The sequence below is a fragment of the Schistocerca gregaria genome, chromosome 1 (assembly GCF_023897955.1).
Source record: "Schistocerca gregaria isolate iqSchGreg1 chromosome 1, iqSchGreg1.2, whole genome shotgun sequence".
NCBI classification, from domain to species: Eukaryota; Metazoa; Arthropoda; class Insecta; order Orthoptera; family Acrididae; genus Schistocerca; species Schistocerca gregaria.
The window spans coordinates 627,643,980-627,664,011 of record NC_064920.1 but is presented as its reverse complement, the minus strand read 5'-3'; the positions used below and the strand labels follow the sequence as shown (position 1 = coordinate 627,664,011).

Below are 20,032 nucleotides of genomic sequence, written 5' to 3'. Positions count from 1 at the left end.
AGCATTTACATATAACCGCGACCAGAGCTGCTTCTACATTAATTACAGGTGTTGCAATAATAATCAAATGAAAATCCATTGCAGCGACAGTATTCTGTGAACATTTAACTCGCGGAAGTATTACGGAAAGCCAAAGATTGCCAGAAGGGAGCAGAGGGGAGACAGATTAATCTAGACATCAAGGCATTACCATTGCCAGACTGAAGTTCTAATGAACTAGATAACTAGCTACGCACTCTTGAGTATATAGTAGTACAGGTTCACTCCGTAGACACCATGAACGACAGGAATTTTGTTCAAAGAACATGTAGAACGGTCTGAAAGGTTTTTAGTATTTCCTCTGGGTCTTCAAGGTAGGTTTAACATAGAGCAAAGTATTGTCCTATCATACAGAACGTCAGTAATTCATGTCGGTCAAGGTGACCCTGTGCGAGAGGGATGGTCTCCTTCATAAGAATTTCGACGTATGAAACATTTACGAATTCACTGCTGAAAGAGTGTTTCCGGTAAAAATGTAAAAGGCCTAGCTGAAATCTTTCGTTCTATCGTCGTTTTCCTTCTATTGGCAACGATACATAGATTAACGTTGTTTCTTAATTTTCATCCTTGTCTTTCCATTGCCTTAATGTACGTCCCATCCTGACCTCTAACAAAAAAACTGAGCACTATGGGACTTAACTTCTGAGGTCATCAGTCACTTGGAACTAATTAAACCTAACTAACCTAAGGACATCACACACATCCATGCCCGAGGCAGGATTCGAACCTGCGACCGTAGCGGTCGCGCGGTTCCAGACTGTAACGCCGAGAACCGCTCGGCCACTCCGGCCGGCTCTCCTATTACAGATATCTACTAATCATCCAGTGCAGATCCCTTAGAGTTCAACATGATCACAGTTGCGAGCAATTGAATAAGAGGTAGCTGATAAGCGAACGCTGCGAGAAGCGGACACTGGTGGGAATTCGCTGTGGTTCCATATTTAGTTACCGACAAGAGGACTGAACTACAAAGGTAAACCTCTTTTAAATGTTCCATATAGTTGTCGATTAACGATAATATCTTTAAAAAAAGTGCCCTAATTCTTACTGGAGACAGTGCTGGTTGAAAACTAGAAAACAAGTCCCGCTTAAGACCGTTAATAAATGCTCATTGAGTTATGGACCACACCACTTGCGTTGTGGAAGGTCAGTACTCTGCGTTGTAGGCCGCCTTCTTGTTGGTGTTCATTGCTGTCTGTTGGTTCTCTCTCTGTACTTACTTCTCTGACTGCGACACTGTTCTTAGGCTTACCATTTAAAACTGTCTCCTACACAGCCATCCCACAAACAGAGTTCTGAGATTGTGCGGGCACAGAAAATGCTTGATTACTAGCGCTATTGGAAAGCGTTAACCTTGCAGAAAACACACATGGTTTATGCACGACGCAGCTCTACCGCACTTCCTGCCCCAGTACAAAACTCCGACGTTTTATGAGCTATGTCTCGGTAGCATGGCTTCCCCGTACACGTGACCTTAATCCCCTAAATTTCTGGCGACGATTAAAGGCTCTGGTGAACTCCACACCTACCGACAACGTGTGAACATTACCAAATGCGAGGGTGTGGAGTCAAGCGACAGATGGATAGCATAAGACAGTGGTTCATGTCTCAATATTTCCCGACATAGGGGTTGACAGGAATGTTGTACTATTTCCTGTGCGAATATGGGATAATTTTTTAAACGCTTTTGGTGTATAATGCCGTATCATAGACATCGTTTCACACAAAAAATTATTTTGAGCAGTGGTGTTGTGGCTGCTCGTATGTCCCGTGTGGCGCAGATAGGCTGTTCACCTGAGGACGTGTGATACTAGTTCTGAGGACTAGAGATATTCTGTCAACAAAATGTGAAGGGGCTGTACTAATGATCCGTTTAAATATTCAGTGCATTAAACCCCCTCCTCCTCCTCCAAATATACTACTCGCATAATTGGTTACAGCTGTGTAGTTGAACTGTTAAAAATTGACCCTTAACTCAGAAGATCATAACTGCATTAAACAACTTTCCTTTTACAGAATGGTAGAACTGTTTCGGTTACAGTACGAATTCGGATGAGTGCAAGATGAATTATTTTATTTTCTGATAATAAATTTCGAAAAGTTATTGCATAATGTCGTGTTAAAAAGGTGAAGAATAAATTGTGATAGAATGAAATTTTCACTCTGTAGCGAAGTGTGCGCTGATATGAATCTTCCTGGCAGATCAAAACTGTGCGCTCGACAGTGACTCGAACTCGGGACCTTTGCCGTTCGCGGGCAAGTAATCTACCATCGGAGCTACCCAAGCACAACTCACGACCTTTCCTCACAGCTTTAATTCCACCAGTACCTCGTCTCCTACCTTCCAAACTTCACTGAAACTCTCCAGCGAACAAAGCAGAACTAGCACTCCTGGAGGGAAGGATATTGGGGCGGACATGCCTTTGCAAACAGCCTGGAGGGTGTTTCCAGAATGAAATTTAGCGGAGTGTGCGCTAATACGAAACTTGCTGGCAGAGTGAATCTTTTGTTCTGGAAATATCACCCAGGCTGTGGCAAAGCCATGCCTCCGCAATATCATTTCTTCCAGGAGTGCTAGTTATGCTAGGTTCGCAGGAGAACTTCTGTGAACTTCTAATGATAGGAGACGAGGTAGGTACTGGTGGAATTGAAACTAACGGGTCGTCAATCTTGCTTGGGTAGCTCAGATGCTGGAGCACTTACTCGCGAAAGGCAAAGGTCCCGAGTTCGAGTCTCGGTCCGGCACAAAAGTATTAATCTGTCAGGAACTTTCGATAAATTGTGACTTTTCAATAGCAATAAAAATTAACAATAATTGTAGTAGCGACTGCAGAACACCGTCCGTGGTATTTAGTGATCAAAAAGTGTAATTCGTTACAAAATTTCAACTTTGGCAGAAATATGCAAATCACATTACTTTGTAGATATTTAGGAAGATGTAAACTAAGTGTGTGACAAGATCTTCGTTAGTATCACAGCCAAGTCTCGTATGATTACGTAGGTAGGATGTTTATTCAAATGGCTCTGAGCGCTATGGGACTTAACATCTGAGATCATCAGTCCCCTAGAACTACTTAAACCTAACTAACCTAAGGACATCACACACATCCATGCCCGAGGCAGGATTCGAACCTGCGACCGTAGCGGTCGCGCGGTTCCAGACTGAAGCGCCTAAAACCGCTCGGCCACCGAAGTCGGCAGGATGTTTATTAAAGCTGCGTCTGGCCTCGTGTTACATTAGTTAGCAGTCGCCTGTGGGTGCTCAGTTCCCTGGAAATCCTACCAGCAGCTTTTGTGTCGGAAGTTAGAAATCACTCCGCTGTAGTTCTCATTGTCAAATATTTACGAGGGTTAATCGTGATATCTACGATTCGCACATCGTCCCTTGTATATCTTCGATTTTGTAGTTTCATATCATTTGGGACTAATGATGCCTTGGTTTCATTCCACTGGGTATTAGTGTGTAGCAAATATATCGTGGAAGCTGAGACGCGCGAATCAGGTGTTAAGCGTGTGCCTACATCGCTACCCATAGGACGTAAATTAAAAAAAAAAATGCGCTGTCGTGCATCTTAACTGCCACGAGTATTAACTTCGAAATAATTCCACGTAGCGGCTTGCGGGCGTCGAGCGTTGCCTCGTTAGAAAGGTGCCCGAGGCCGAACTTGAGATTACGGGAGTTTCCCCACTGCCGCCTGCTCGTGTGGAGAATGTCCGTTTCCAGAGATGGCGTCACTACAGTGACGTATGCAGTACACGGTGACGCACCAGGCGCTGCCTCATGCCGTAACCGCCGTGGACCGTCGACGCACGGATGAGCTGGAGGTCTTGCTTATGCTCAAAGTGATAGGCAGAAACGCTTGATAAACTGCCGATAGAACACCCAGAATAGAATGTAAAGCAGCTGAGTCGAGCACCACATTTGGACGCGAGTTGAATTTACGCAACTCTCCTCTTAGCCGACGGCGCCAAAACAGGTCAAGGCGGGCCGGATTGTGGCAACTAGCCCGTGAGAAAATTCCTAGGGCTTTGAGCGCGATAATCAGCAGCCTGTCACCTTGAGTTCTGTGTGTGCTGGAGTGTCTCTGCCACGTCGACATGCCACAAACGACAAAAAACAATGTTTCGCTAAGTGCTGTACCACTTTTAGCGACAACGTTCTTTACCGTTGGTGAGTTGGAACGTCTGAAATAAAGTAATTTAAAACATTTGTATAATAATTGGAGTTTGGGAAGAATAGGATAAGAGATTTACTAGAATTAAACACAAGTAAATTCCTTTAACATCTTTGCGTTCGGCCCTGGTATCGGATTGTCTTATAAAAGGGAGGGGGGGGGGGGCGGTAGTTGACACACACACACACACACACACACACACACACACACACACACACACACACAATCTTTGTCTATGCACCGAACTGTAGCACTCATGGTGCAACCGCCGCTAACGTAAATGTTTTGTTCTAATACGCGTTAACTTTGAATTACAATTCCAGATCCTTTTTAAAGTTTGTCAAGACATTAGTTTATCAAATTCAGTTATTTTTGAATTCGTTTGTTGTAAGATTTGATTATTTGAGTTCTTTTTGAGTCACCAGTATTCTGGCTCGATGCTGCCAGACACTTTCCAATTAAGGCCACATGTCATGTGGATACACTTCGCGTCTTAAATGCAGTGGATTCCATTGCCGTCTGAATCCTCATGCCTTCGTGGGCACTTTCCGCCCCCAAGGACAAGAGTGCCCTGAACCTCTAGCCGCTCCTCCGCCCTCTTAGAGGACGCCGTTGTCAGAATGAGGGCGATTTCTTATTCCGGAAGTCTTCAGCCGCCAATGCTTATTATTAATCAAAATTTAAGCGATGGCGGGTTTCATACTCGGGACCGAGGACGGTCTGATTACTAATCAAAGACGCTACCCCTAGACCTCTTTTGAGTAATAAACTGAATCTACTGAGACCATTGTTTTACACAGCAGTCATTTGCATTCCTTAATCATTGATTTGATGACTGGTGATTTACTTCAATCAAATTTTACAGAGCCTGACTGGTGATTTACTTGAATCAAATGTTACAGAGCCAGATTAATTTATTTAATTGAAGTGTCTGATAAAAGAAATCCACCGATTCGAGATTCAAGGGCTACACTCTGTATAAGCTTACAAAAGGAATAAATGGCAATCTGCGATTCGACTATCTCTTATAGCATCACCGAATGCATCTGGAATCACTGTGACTTTAGCAAGCGTTAAGTAACTTCAGTTTGTTCAGTTGTCCAGCCGTTCACGGTAAATCATACAGTTTTCTTGTCCTGGCGGTGGTTTCGGCTCTTTTTCAAGCATGACGGCCTTGAACCTTTCATGTAAATATTTGCCGTAATGAGATCCCCTGCGTTCTCTGTCGATTCCTCATACATCCTTTAACAAGTTGCAGGAAAGGGCAGTTAAACAACCTTCAGAAAGGAAACACGGCTTCAGTCAACCTTCCCTAGCTGTACAACTTAATCACAAGCATAATTTACCATTTGTCTTTCCATAAAGACGACCTGACGAGACATGCTGAAAATTCATTTCGGAGTGATTATGGACTCTAAAGTACACTGCAATCCTGCATTGTGGGATCGTTTGTTTATACTCCATATAGGGACCCAAATGAATCAAACGAAAATGAGCAATAAGATTTTCTGCACTACAGGATTGGGAAAAAATTGAACTTAAAAGTGGAATAGGTGACATGTGAAGGAACTGGAACATTCGTAAGTCTACGGAGTGCACACAGTGCAACATACCGCCATATTGTTCCAAATTCTGCAGATCATGTAGCAAAGCTTCACAATAAGCATCAAAGTGGGGAGTGTTGGACCTTGGTTCAGGCGTAGGCCAATTTAAGAGTTGTTTCGAGAGGTTCTCCACGTTCATCTCATCGAATATTGGTCCTAGGTTAAACTGACCATAAAACGACGACGATGAAAACGACAACAAAAAGTAATGTTCAAAACACATTTTGGTTCGGATTTTATTACGACAGTCAGCAATAACATATAGAAGACCTGAAAATAATGCATCAGCCTGTTAACATGACAAAATGGCAAGTTTTGAAAGAAGTTCTGAAGATGGTATGAAAGTACGTCCCCTAGTTGTTCGCTCTGCGGAGAACTGATTAGTGGCATTTTTTGCGAGTTGATATCTTAACAGTATTTCGTGAGTCGACCAGACCTTTTCTGTTGCAGATTTTTAAGTTTCAGTCTCAATCCAACATATCATACACAAAATATTTTTATTATTTTTGATTTACTAACTCGATGGAAGAGCTGTTGAAGGGAATGGACAGTTCTTGAAAGGAGGATATAAGATGAACATCAACAAAAGCAAAACGAGGATAATGGAATGTAGTCGAATTAAGTCGGGTGCTGCTGAGGGAATTAGATTAGGAAATGAGACACTTAAAGTAGTAAATGAGTTTTGCTATTAGGGGAGCAATATAACTGATGATGGTCGAAGTAGAGAGGATATAAAATGTAGACTGGCAATGGCAAGGAAAGCGTTTCTGAAGGAGGGAAATTTGTTAACTTTGAGTGTAGATTTAAGTGTCAGGAAGTCGTTTCTGACACTATTTGTATGGAGTGTAGCCATGGGTGGAAGTGAAACATCGACGATAAATAGTTTAGACAAGAAGGGAATGGAAGCTTTCGAAATGTGGTGCTAGAGAAGAATGCTGAAGATTAGATGGGTAGATCCCATAACTAATTGGGGAGAAAAAAGTTTGTGGCACAAGTTGACAAGGAGGGACCGGTTGGTAGGACATGTTCTGAGGCATCAAGGGGTCACAAATGTAGCATTTGAGGGCAGCGTGGAGGGTAAAAATCGTAGAGGGAGACCAAGAAATGAATACACTGAACAGATTCGGAAGGATGTAGGTTGCAGTAGGTACTGGGAGAGGAAGAACCTTGCACAGGATAGAGTAGCATGGAGAGCTGCATCAAACCAGTCTCAGGACTGAAGACAACAACCACCATCACTCGATGGATGCACTCATTTTAATAATATAAGGACGTAATTTCAAATGGTAAATACCAGGAGTAAGCAGCGATATTGATCTTAATGTAAGGACTATGTACTTTGCATATACTGGTGAAAAATTGTTACCTTTTTAAGTATCCAAGTAATCTAGCATAAGAAATTGTTCAGTGAATATTAAACGTTTGAGATAAAGTTTCTGGTACTTCTTGTCAAAGTTAGTTGCTCTCATAGTCATAGTCGCTTAACATAAAAAATAGAAAATTTTAGAGTTTTGCTCCCTCTTGGGTAAAGTTTTGCTGACGCCCATGGTGGCAAACTCTGATGAGAAGGAACATAATTGGACAAGTGTTAGAATATTTAAAAAAAAAACTTTAGGGGAGGACAAGAGATTAGAATAGCAAAGAAATTGTTGATTGCCATCAGATATAGATGCTGACATGTGAACGGAAACGACCACTCGTGACAGAAGAGGTCAGTATGGGAAATAAACGCCAAAGGCGCTGCAGTAGTTAATTTACCACTAGTAGTCAACTGACGAAAGGAGGCTACGACGTTCAAATCACGGATTTACTTCAAAATTTGCACACTTGTAGTAGTCCTTTGGGACAACATAAATTGTAAGTAGTAAGGCATACTACTTGGGCCATTTCGAGCAAATTGCAAGAGAAGTTTTATGCGACAGTGATGTACAGGTGCTTTGCGACCCTGAGCACGTGCTGGCGGCCGTCATGTGGTTAGCGATAAAGCTAATGTGCTTTGTTGTAGAGTACATTACGTTGTCCTGGTACACTACTCAAAATGTACAAAGTATGAAGTAAATCCGTGGTACGAACACCGTGGCCTCCCTTTTGTGAGATAGACGCAAGATAGTTATTCGTTAAGAGGGCTTCATGCCATAGCGGCGGATAGCTTAGCCGCGCCCCGCGGCAGTTCAAGGCCACCGGCGGCGGCGGCGGCGGCGGCGGCAGCGCTTCCATCGCGCCGCGTCTGCGGCTGCGGCGGTGCCGGCCGGCGGCGGCTCGCAGTCAGTGGCAGTGCGCACCAGCCGGTCACGCCCGCAGGAGGTGAGCCAGTCTTCTCTTCCGGCCGCGTTCGTGTGCAGAGAGGACGTGGACGTGGCGCGACCCGGGCCCCCCGTGTGCTGCTCCTAATCCTGCTCTTGCACCAGAGATTGTGCGAAAGATTGAGAGGCTGATCTGCACATAGTTTGGCATTGCCAAGCTGTGAGTCACTGCTTTTTGCCGACTGTGCTGTGCTCCTCAGTCGCTGTACAAGTTTCGTGCTCACGTCTCAGCGGAGATGGGTGAGGGCGATTACGAGAACGGCGGCGAAGACACGTTTCCCATGATGAGGGACCTCAACGGCATCCGCGAAAACCTCGACACGTTCATCCGCAAGGCGACTGATCTCACCAGGGTGCTGCCGTCGATCGCCAGGCTCAAAGTGGTGAGTATTGCCACTGACATGTGGAATCACCTCGTACGAGGTTTCTCCGTGCAAATATTGTGGTCAACGAATTTAACGCTCCGCGAGGAAGAAAAACACACGTCAAAATGCTAGCAATGTAACTTCCTGAATATAGTTTCATTCGGTCATCACGTTTAATTCCATTCGTATATATTTCATGCGATGTATACACTAATTAATCTAGCTGCAAGATTACACTCGTACCAAAGATGATTTCTTATTCAGTCTTCACGTACAAGTAAAGTTATAATTATTAAAAAAGAAAAAAGTTGCGTGATATCACAGTTTCGAGGAAATACGATTAAGAAGTTTGAATAAATAAACTTCTAAAGTAAAGTTTCTAACAGGAGTCTTTACTTTATTAGCTGTGTTAACTCTTACACCATCTCGAAATTTAGTTACAGTTACTGCACAAGCGTGGCGAACAAAGAATCAGCCACGGTTCTTATCCAGAAACCTGTTCGCCGCTGCTATGCTATCTCCGCTGCGTTGTCGGACGCCACCAGCAATTTGCAGAAAGGCTCTGGCGCGGTTTCTGAACGTTACATGAAATGTATGTAGTTACAAAAGGCAAATCAAATTTTACATGGTTCAATAGATCCTCTGCCAACGAAGTGTGAGGAAATTGTAACCAATCACTTTTTTTTTTTTTTTTTTTTTTTTTTTTTTTTTTTTTTTTTTTTTTTTTTACTGAAGCTAAAAGCGCTTTGGAGCCTTTTGATCCCTCCGCGGTTAATGAAAAATAATTGGCGTTGTCCTTTCACTCACCTTGCTAATTAAAAAAAAATTCACGCATCCCCTATACATGGAGCAGGGCCCAAAAAGTTGTTCATAAAAAGTAGCCGGCTAATTAAGTTACCTTGTTTCTCTCTGTTGAAAGCAGAAGTAGTGATGGATAAGACTCACAGCAAGCAAAACATGTTCCTGCTTTTTTTTTCCCCGGAGGTGCTTTGTATTGTACTGCATAGTTTGATTTTCAAGTTCGTGGGATCAGTGAACGCCATTAGACATGTTTTGACATACAAATCACCGTTATACGGATTACTGACACCGTAACTTACTTCGGCAAATCCGTCGACTACCCCTTATCCTTTGTGATACTGCTCGATCTGAACTAATTTTTGAAGGGAGCTTCAGTCCTAAAACTAGATTTGTCGAGAGAAGTTTAATTCGAAGTTAGCCTAAAGGAGCGATTCCTCAATTTGCTACAGGTGGCTTAGATTGCAGTATAATGGCGATGCAAAGTCTCTGCAACGCCCACCATAAACGGTGGTGTGAATCGATGGGCACTTACTCTACATATGAAGCACCATCTACAACGTCACTTGGGGTGTTGGCGAACTGTTCGCCGATAGGGAACTTAACGCCACCATTTAAACCTCTCATGCCGTCCATGTACTTGGTGATATTAACTTCGAATCATGGAAAGTGTCGAAATTATGCCTTCGAGAACCACCGAGGGAGAGTACATTAGTGATCTCTACAATAATCCTTAATGCTGTCTGTGTGAAAGAAAAGAATGATACTGTGGTCAGAGGTTCTACGTATGATTGGTGCACGCATTTGTATTGAATAATGACGGACGTATTGTCTTAGAGACAGAGCAACTTTTAATTGGTTGAAACGCATTACTTATGTCACAGGTGGAGATGATGCAGATCTGTTGACGGCCTCTGCCTATAGAGGCCATCATCAGTGTTTCAATGTTGATGCAGCTATTGATGGTGAAGATTCAATAGCTAGTAGATACGCAACTAATAAAGATGGCATCTAACGAAAACGACCAGAATCAACGGCTGCTTCCCTCAGCAGTGACTGGAATAGTCTTATTGTGCTGAAAATACAGGGTGTCCCTTCGTGGTCCTGAAATATTTTTACGTCTTCATGTTATGTTCACAACAGTTCTTTGAAAGGCCTTTCTTCTGGTATCCTTGACCTAATTTGTAAAGTAAAGCTATTGCATTCCTCTGGAAGTAGTGACACCAGTACATAATTAGCGATTGAGTATCTGCAGCCCGTGTAACTATTCCAGTTTTGGATTGGAAATTACAGTAAGTGACGACAGGTTTCGGTCGATGACGACCCCTTCAGATCTGTGTACTCAGATGCACTAACGAAAACACATTAAATTTTTTTTCTGAAATATCACCAGAATACTCACGCGCACACGCTGTGTGGGCTTTGAAGATTGTCGCTGTGGTGCTATGTCGACTGACTTTGCCGCGTCAGCATAATTTTAATGCACTTTCACGGTAGCTTAGTTCATTGCAGAGATCTGAAGCGGAAGCTGGTCGTGGTCACCTGAAACTGGTAACCATTTACTGTATTTTAGTGCAGGCTAGAATAAAGAAGCTTCCTTTCAAGGTTCCAGTACAAAGCTTTCTTCGTAATGAATTCGTTTATAATGGTGAATGTGGTGGCCAAATTTTGGCTGCAGTATTTACTGAATGGTCCTTTTTGTCCAGTTGCTTTGCTAAATTATTGAGCTAAAGCATTTCGGAGGGGATTACAGGCGAATGATAGGGACATGAGGATCAGATGAGATTTTTACGATGGTATAAATCGGTTTCATTGCTAGATTTCCCAAAGAGCTTATTAGTATATTCCATTGACGTTCTTCATATGGCTCTTCGTCGTCATTAGTTCTGATTTTGCACTTGGCGTACTAATCATTCGGATTGTCTTGAAGTTTGTTAGTTTTTTAACTTCTCGGCACTCGTAATTAAAACCTTACATTTCTGTTAGATTTTTCCATCTCTACTCAGAAGTTGTTTCTGTTGACAGCTAAATCAAGGAAAACTAAGTTGCCAATTCGCTGTTTTCTCATAATCTGAACATATTAGTTCTCGTAATTGGGGTATACAGCGTGCGTCTTTTCCTGTCTCGAAAATGCGGTTAGTCAAATGCCATGTCTGACTCTCTGGCCCCATATTTTGATGGAGGTTTCACATCTTAAGCAGTTTCATAGATAAATATGGATCTGTGTAGTTGCTAATAACACACTGTAACTTATATCATAGAGAATAACTACCTGTTTGGCTGCGATTGCAGATTAGAAATTTTCTCTATTTTTCTGTAACCTGGAATACAGAAAAATAGAGAATTTCTTATCTACAATCCCAGCCAAACAGATAGTTACTCTCTATGATAAGTTACAGTGTGTTATTAACAACCATGAAAATAAACATATCAATCCTAGATATTCTGAAGTTATGTGTCTGTCTCTCTCTGTGTCTGTCTCTCTGTGTTTGTTGTTTAAATTGGGTAACAGGATACACAACATTCGACAGATTGCATTCATGGGTACCCAAAGTACTAAAGTATTCTGTTAATATAGCAAACGAAGCTTAATACTGGATTCTGCATCACGCGATCTTGAAAGTAAAATCTTAAAAGATTCGTGACAACTTGTAATTCACTTGTCAACAGCCGATGTTTCTATATACTTTTGTGCTCAACCAAATATAGCGGAAGCGTGTCCATTTTCCTACGAAAATGAAGAGTACTTCACAAATAAGAAATGGAACTAAAAAGTTAGGAATTATATCGTTCTCCTGCCATTCGTAGCTCCACCTGTGTATTTGATAATCGCCCCACTCCTGAAATACTGGGGTAGTCATGTAATACGTTTACGAGAGTAGTTTTAATGCTCATTGCTTTTGTGCTACAATTAAAATTACGATATTGCACTTAATTTGATGACAGCTTTTTTCAAAACATGGAAACGCATTATGATGCGTCAATTAGCAGGAAATCCAGAACAAAACTGCATTGTCCACCACGCCATTTCGTCAGATTGGCTTGACGTTACTTAGTCTTCAACTGAAACATGTCTTTAGACAGCTGTGGGCAGCTATAGTTCTGCAATCATATTTTTCACATCTTGAGTGAAAACCACACATTTTAGCAATTTTCGACTAAATTTCCTGGCTCAAAAATAAAGTGCGGGAAGCAATATTAATGGGCAAGAGGTGGAATTTGGGGATAATGTGGGATTAAACGGACTGATAGCGTATCAGTACAAAGTGTCATTTGTCTGTTTCATCAGCACTGATCTGTTGATATTTACTAGCAGTAAAAGAAATAACTTGGGTAACTTCCAGAAATGCAGATGTGCGTTGATTGAGAGAAAACCACTCTCGCGGTGGATAGCTTGCTTATTCGTTACCGAATTCTTGCAAACGATAGATGCAGCTGAACAGGTGGGTGCGGTCTTCCTAGATTTGCGACATTGGCTTGTAATCGAGATACGATCATACGGAGTATCGTAGCAAATGCTTTAATCAAGGAATATCTGATTGACAAAACCCAGCACAGTTTCTGAAAAAAGAATATGCGACAGATAGGAAGCGTAATAGGATCCGTAAGGTTGGCAAAAATCATTAGCAATGTGACTTCACTTGCGATGCTGTCGTATACAGGAAAATATCGTTGTTGGATGATAGTAATGAGAAATGTTAGTGCATGTGCAGAGGCATTTAGACAGCCCTATTTATCTCTTCAGTACGCGAATGGATTAGGAAATAAAATTGATAACGTTACTGGGATACCTTTCGCCATGCACTGTACTGTGACAGAGTGTTAAGATACATGCGATTACTGTCCTGTTTCTATCCGAATACGGAATGAAACGGGATTGCGGGAGAATTGCATAGAATTTCTGATGAAATCCCGCGCATAGCAAGGAAAACCAGTAGTAGGTAGTAATGCGAAAACACCCTCAGTCAGACAGTTAGCAGCGACATAGTGAGCGGATAGGGCGCATGTTTTGCCGGGCCCGATGTGGGTGACGCGCGCGCAATGCGATTCATCGGAGGATGCGCGTGGTTGCCAGCTCCCAGCCAGCCCAGGCCGCGTGCAGTTGTTTTGGTTTTCGCGTACGGCTGCGCACCCTGACGGAGCCCCACGCAGGGCAGCGCTGAGAGCCATCCGACAGCATAAGACCACGCCCACGCATCCATTTTCCCCTAAAAGTGACCACCGCGCATTACGAAATATTATTTCATCTTTGCTGGTATTACCTTCCCATGCTACGTTATGGGCAGTATGTTGATAATGTAAGCCTGGTAGCCAGATATTGCTCAGACCATTTCGTTACGTAGAGATTGCGTGGAATGTTAAACAAGGTTATTTAATTTTTCTGTATAGTGCCGTTTTCATCACATCCACAGATACATCATTCAGTTATTATTCTCTCCCCCCCCCCCTCCTCCGCCCCCCACCTCTCTCTCATATATATTTCCTTTTTTACGAAGACCCTTTGTGTTTCCGCTCCTAATTTGGCTTGATGTAATCGCTACTACTAAGTCTTTCATAGACACTATTTTCAATAAATGCAATTCTCCCGTACGAGCAAACATTTTAAGGTAGCCTTTCGTTCTAGTCTTTATTAAAGTCAGTAATGCAGTTAACTACTTTAGTACTGAACTCAAATTACGTTATCTTTCATTAAGTGTTCGTTACACGGTTTAACAAATATGATATAAACGACTTTATATAGTTGCAGTAAATTAAAATTTCGTTACGTCAGAGTATATATTTTGTAGCCATTTTTGTTCGTATTGTGTGCAGGTGATTTTTAGTGTGTTTATATCTAGTCTACTGAAGTTTAACGCAACAACGGCATTGATGTTTTCATCAAAGGCCTCTCTTGATTTACTGCTTTGAACATTAAAAAAGATACCAAAACCTCAACTGCATCGGAAGCAATAACTAACCTCAGTGAAGCATGAAATTCTTTTTCATACATAAACAAGATCAGGCTGAGTCGATATACAAAGGAACAATCAACGGAAGTTAAGGAACGGGTTCAAATCCCAAAAATATCCGTATCTGTCTTTTGTGATTTATTTAAACTATTTAAGCCGAAATGCCACAATGGCGGTTTTGGAACTAGCGCCACTGAATTCCGATCTCTTGCTTGGCCGACACGAGTATGTGCCATATCATGCCATTGGCGGCGAGGTTTTAAATCTTCTTTTAATCATTGCACTAAGAACACATCAGGATGACAGAACACGTGAATATCTAATAGACAGTGGCACAGTGCGTCTTAGAAAAGTAAATTTTAAGCAATGGCATGAAAACTGAAACAAGGCAACAACAAAAGATGACAAACTGGAGCAAAATATTAACTCTACTGGAAATAGATATCCACATAAATGTCAGTATGTGATACCAAGAAAATAAATGAATCCACTGACCATGGTGAAACTTCATCGAAAGATGTTTGCATATTAAAGAATAATAATTCGTTTGCACGAGGCAGAACAGTACTTCCATAATTTTGGAAAACTCGTAGTGCCGCTAGCCCTGACGAAAGCGTGGCGCCCTCCTATCTTTATCGCGTCCAGTATTGTTGTGGATTACGTATGCGTCCGGCTGGCGCCAGTGGGCGCTTCGCTAACTGCTGCGTTAACTGGCCCCTGGCGACTACAGTGTGCAAGTGGCACAGTCCTGATCTCGCTTACGTTCGCACCACTGCGTCACATATCACCCGGAGCGCTTCCTAGTTCCGTGCGTGGGCAGGTCGCCATTCACAGCCCAGCACCCACTGCTCGTATTTAAACCGCTAAACGGGCGGTACACAGCGGCTACCAGTCACTCTGTTTTGAAGCAAGTCTGTTGTCTGCCTTTCCGTTAGTTTAATACCCGTAGTCGGTCTAGTTAGTCCGAAAAATTACAAGCCACCCCACTTCGCAACTAGTAGCTGTAAATAGCCTGCCGTAAGTATTACATTCGTTCTTGATAATTCATAAAAATGAGAATTTAAACTCTATTCTGATGTATCTGTTCGCATGAATAAACCAGCACCTATATGTATTGTCTGTTTTCGGAATTTATGGGGTAATTTTCTTGAATCTGAAGTTCACTTACGATTGCTTCAAGTTTCCTGAGGTGTAGCCGTGTTGATCTGATCTGATATTGAAACACATTTAGCAAAATATTTGCTAATCCAAACATTATGACCAGTAAGTTGTTGTACTTAATACACCCTAAAATTTGAGTCAAAGCGACTGTAAAGTAGGACGAACAAGGGATATGGAACGCCTAAAAGGGACATCACGAATGATCACAGGTTAGTATGACTATCAAGAGAGGTTCACAGTAACGCCAAACAATCTGAATGCTAGAAAAAAAAATCCACTTGCAAAGTTTCAGGAGCCTACATTGAGCTGTTACATGTAACAGCTCTCTGATGCATCGTAGCGCAAGGGCAAGATCACACTAATTACAGAGCGGAGAGAAGCATTTAAGCGATAGACATTTCCTTGCTCCGTATGCGAATGGAACGGGAAAAGATACTGTGTTGTATGTTGGGGAGTAACCTCTACCATGTACTTAACACTGGTTTGAAGAGTATTAATGAAGATTTAAAAGTTCTGTAGTATTGAGCGCATGAAGTACCTCAGTTTTCGCATGCTCTATTCTACTGCTGATTGTGCTTATGCCCCTATATGGCAGTTTCTTTTGACCAAGTTTATCAATGATATTTACATGACATGGAAATGACTGATTAGTTAAGACACACCACCTTTTCTGGCACTCCCCGTGTAATAAAGCTAGACTTGTTAACTGTTATGGATCCCTCAGTGTTACGACCAACTGTTGTTCCTACAGCAGGCCTTTAGTCCTACTTTCTGAAGAGATAAAATACACTTCTGTTCTGCGTACTGCCAGTAAAGTTAGGCACCCAATAATATGTACAATATATCCGCCACGAAAAGTGGACACGCTGATATGGAACTTTTTCTGCTGCTAATCACTTCACGTTTCAGAATACTCCTTCGATCAGCCCAATACTTTTTTAGTTTTTCAGTGGGCTTCTTGACGAGTTATCTGCTTATTTCCTGCTAGTCGGAGTTTGTAAACCTTAGCGTTCGTTAAGTCAGTCCGTTAAGTCCTCCATATATTCATTCACTACAGTACGCTTACTTGCTGTTCCCAGCTGTCCATGTTTGTAAGATTTCGCCTGGTCCAGGCCAGTAGGCATTTCTGTTCAGAGAGGCAGATTCGTCAGCTTAATGACGATCTGATGTCTGACGCTGTTATAGTGATTGCCCTTCCATAATTTCAAGTCGATTTTTAGTAGCAGACGTTTAGAGTTCGTACATAGTGTATACCTTCTTGACACATGAGCTGTGTTGTCTCATTCATTCCCCTATGCACTTAAAATCTCTTAATTACTCCCTATTTCATTTCCATGGCCCGCTTGTCTTGAGACTATAGCGAAATCCTGCACTATGTAAACACTCATGTTGCATAATGAGAACGATAAATATCAGTCGATTTATTCTCCGAAGGAACTTCAGTTTATCAGTTATCATCAAATTGCGAACAGTAAATACCGTTTTTCTTTCTTCATGGTAACATATGGACATCATGCAGTGTTTCTAAGTTCCTTCAAAGCTGTCAGATACCTGTTTGATGCCGAAGTCTTTGAAGTTAAGTGCGCGACTGCTACGGTCGCAGGTTCGAATCCTGCCTCGGGCATGGATGTGTGTGATGTCCTTAGGTTAGTTAGGTTTAAGTAGTCCGAAGTTCTAGGGGACTGACGACCAGAGATGTTAAGTCCCTTAGTGCTCAGAGCCATTTGAACCATTTTTTGAAGTGCCTGCTGCGACCAATGAAATTCTGTATCAGACTAAAATAAACCGTTTAGGTGTCGTTTATCAATAAATTTTCAGAGTTGGGGAGTGATAGATTCATCGTTCAATATGCATTTTAGAAGTTCATTATTGACCAATGATTTGTAGCGCCACAAACAAGAGCTTTTACTCGAAATCCAATGCATAATAACCGTCGTTCAGTTGTTTCTCATGGCCCTGAATTTATCGCCCATCTGCCAATATTCAGAAGCTGATAAACACGTTTGTAAGACTTTATAGCTCCAATTGAGAGGATATGGTTCAATGCTTAGTGCACTGAATGCATTTTCAGGAAGAGAGTGCTTCAAATCCCTGTATCTTCATGAAGATTTGAGTTTCCTGCTGTAGCTAGAGGGGAGTGAGAAGACGCTGAACACGAACCTGTAGACACCTCGTACTGCGCCGTGTTGTGGGGCGGGCCAGCAGGTTGGGTAGGCGCCTCCAGGTTGGCAGCATTCCCCCTCGGTCGCGTCGTCACCGCTTATTAATAGAACGCGCAGACCCCCCAGCTGTCGCCGCCAGAACACCAGCAACAAGTGTCCCGTGAGGCCGTGGTTGCTTTCAGGTACGACGACCCGGCGGGTGAAAGCGCTTTCCACGCTACCACGCGACATGGCACGTGGACGCAACAGACAGACGCTGTGATGAGTCACCTCAGTTTCCACTTGGGATCTCGTCCGTTTCCTACTCTCCACTAGAATCACTGTAAACATTGCAGAACTGATTGTACAATCCTCGATGTACACTGAGGTGAGGTGACAAGTCATGGGATGACGATATGGATGTTTGCAGATGACGGTGGTATCGCGTGCACAAGGTATAAAAAGGCAGTGCATTGAAGGAGCTGTCATCTGTACTCAACTGATTCATGTGAAACTGTTTCGCACATGATTACGGCCGCACGACGGGAATTAAGAATTTGAACGCGGAATGATATGTGGAGCTAGACGCATGGAACATTCCATTTTGGAAATAGTTGAGCTATTCAGTATTCAGAGATCCACTGTGTCAATAGTACGCCGAGAATAACAAATTTTAGGCATTAACCACAGACAACGCTTCACTTGACGCCAGAGAGTAGCGGCGCTTGCCTGGAGTTGTCAGTGTTAATAGGACAAGCAACGCTACATAAAAAACAGCAGAAATCAATGTCCGGGGTACGTCGAACATATCCATTAGAACAGTACGGAGAAATTCTGCGCTAATGGGCTATGACGGTAGACGACCGATGCGAGTGCCTTTGCTAACAGCACATTGCCTGCAGTGTCTCTCCGGGCCCCGTGACCATGTCGGTTGGACCCGAGATGCCTGGAAGACAGTGGTCTAATCAGATGATCCCCTATACCCGTTGGTAGGGTTGGAGTGCGGCGTAGACCCTATGAAGCCATTGAACCAAGCTGTCGACAAGGCACTGTGCAAGCTGGCCGTGGCTCCAGGACGGTGTGAGCTGTGTTTACATTCAAAGGACTGGGACCTCTGGTGCAATTGAACAGATAATTGGCTGGAAATGGTTACGCTGGGCTACTTGGAGACTCTTTACAGCCATTCATGGACTTGATGTTCCCAAACATTGGATTTTATGGGTAACAGTACACCATACCACGCGGACACTACTGTCCGCCATTGGTCTGAAGCACATTCTTCTCCTTCGGCAATCAGATTGTAGCAGTTCCATTACTACGCTCATGTGGAATAATATGTTTCGTTGATAGAGCTCGTTCGCTTCTACTGTGTCGTTTCCGTTTTAGCTTTACGTTTGTCTGCCTTGTTACTGTTCTTTTTTCACTTTCGCCTTTGTCCTTCATCCATTCAGTAATGTCAACCAATTTCGGGCAAAAAGATTTTTTACGAGCTAATAAGCCGTTAAAACTAATCATTCCATCGTAACAAATATGTAGGGCTACTGGTGTCTTCTTCTGCGTGTTTGACTATCTCGTAACTATTGTTGTTGTTGTTGTTGTTGTTGTTGTCTTCAGTCCTGAGACTGGTTTGATGCAGCTCTCCATGCTACTCTATCCTGTGCAAGCTGCTTCATCTCCCAGTACCTACTGCAACCTACATCCTTCTGAATCTGCTTGGTGTACTCATCTCTCGGTCTCCCTCTACGATTTTTACCCTCCACGCTGCCCTCCAATGCTAAATTTGTGATCCCTTGATGCCTCAAAACATGTCCTACCAACCGATCCCTTCTTCTAGTCAAGTTGTGCCACAAACTTCTCTTCTCCCCAATCCTATTCAATACCTCCTCATTAGTTACGTGATCTATCCACCTTATCTTCAGTATTCTTCTGTAGCACCACATTTCGAAAGCTTCTATTCTCTTCTTGTCCAAACTAGTTATCGTCCATGTTTCACTTCCATACATGGCTACACTCCAAACAAATACTTTCAGAAAGGACTTCCTGATACATAAATCTATATTCGATGTTAACAAATTTCTCTTCTTCAGAAACGCTTTCCTTGCCATTGCCAGTCTACATTTTATATCCTCTCTACTTCGACCATCATCAGTTATTTTACTTCCTAAATAGCAAAACTCCTTTACTACTTTAAGTGCCTCATTTCCTAATCTAATTCCCTCAGCATCACCCGATTTAATTTGACTACATTCCATTATCCTCGTTTTGCTTTTGTTAATGTTCATCTTATATCCTCCTTTCAAGACACTGTCCATTCCGTTCAACTGCTCTTCCAAGTCCTTTGCCGTCTCTGACAGAATTACAATGTCATCGGCGAACCTCAAAGTTTTTACTTCGTCTCCATGAATTTTAATACCTACTCCAAATTTTTCTTTTGTTTCCTTTACTGCTTGCTCAATATACAGATTGAATAACATCGGGGAGAGGCTACAACCCTGTC

At 42.6% G+C, this 20,032-nt stretch overlaps 1 protein-coding gene across 3 annotated transcripts in view; it reads left to right on the top strand.

The window, feature by feature from the left end:
* LOC126359655 (calpain-A) overlaps positions 1 to 20,032 on the top strand; it is a 573,819-nt gene that overhangs the window by 343,664 nt on the left and 210,123 nt on the right. The window contains exon 1 of one of the 3 annotated variants that reach the window (XM_050007649.1): positions 8,042 to 8,504. The exons of the other annotated variants lie outside the window; for them this stretch is intronic. Within the exon in view, the coding sequence (XP_049863606.1) occupies positions 8,358 to 8,504 (147 nt within the window). The 5' untranslated portion in view covers positions 8,042 to 8,357. Of the gene's footprint in view, positions 1 to 8,041; positions 8,505 to 20,032 lie in introns of those variants that run through there. 3 annotated transcript variants of the gene reach the window in all.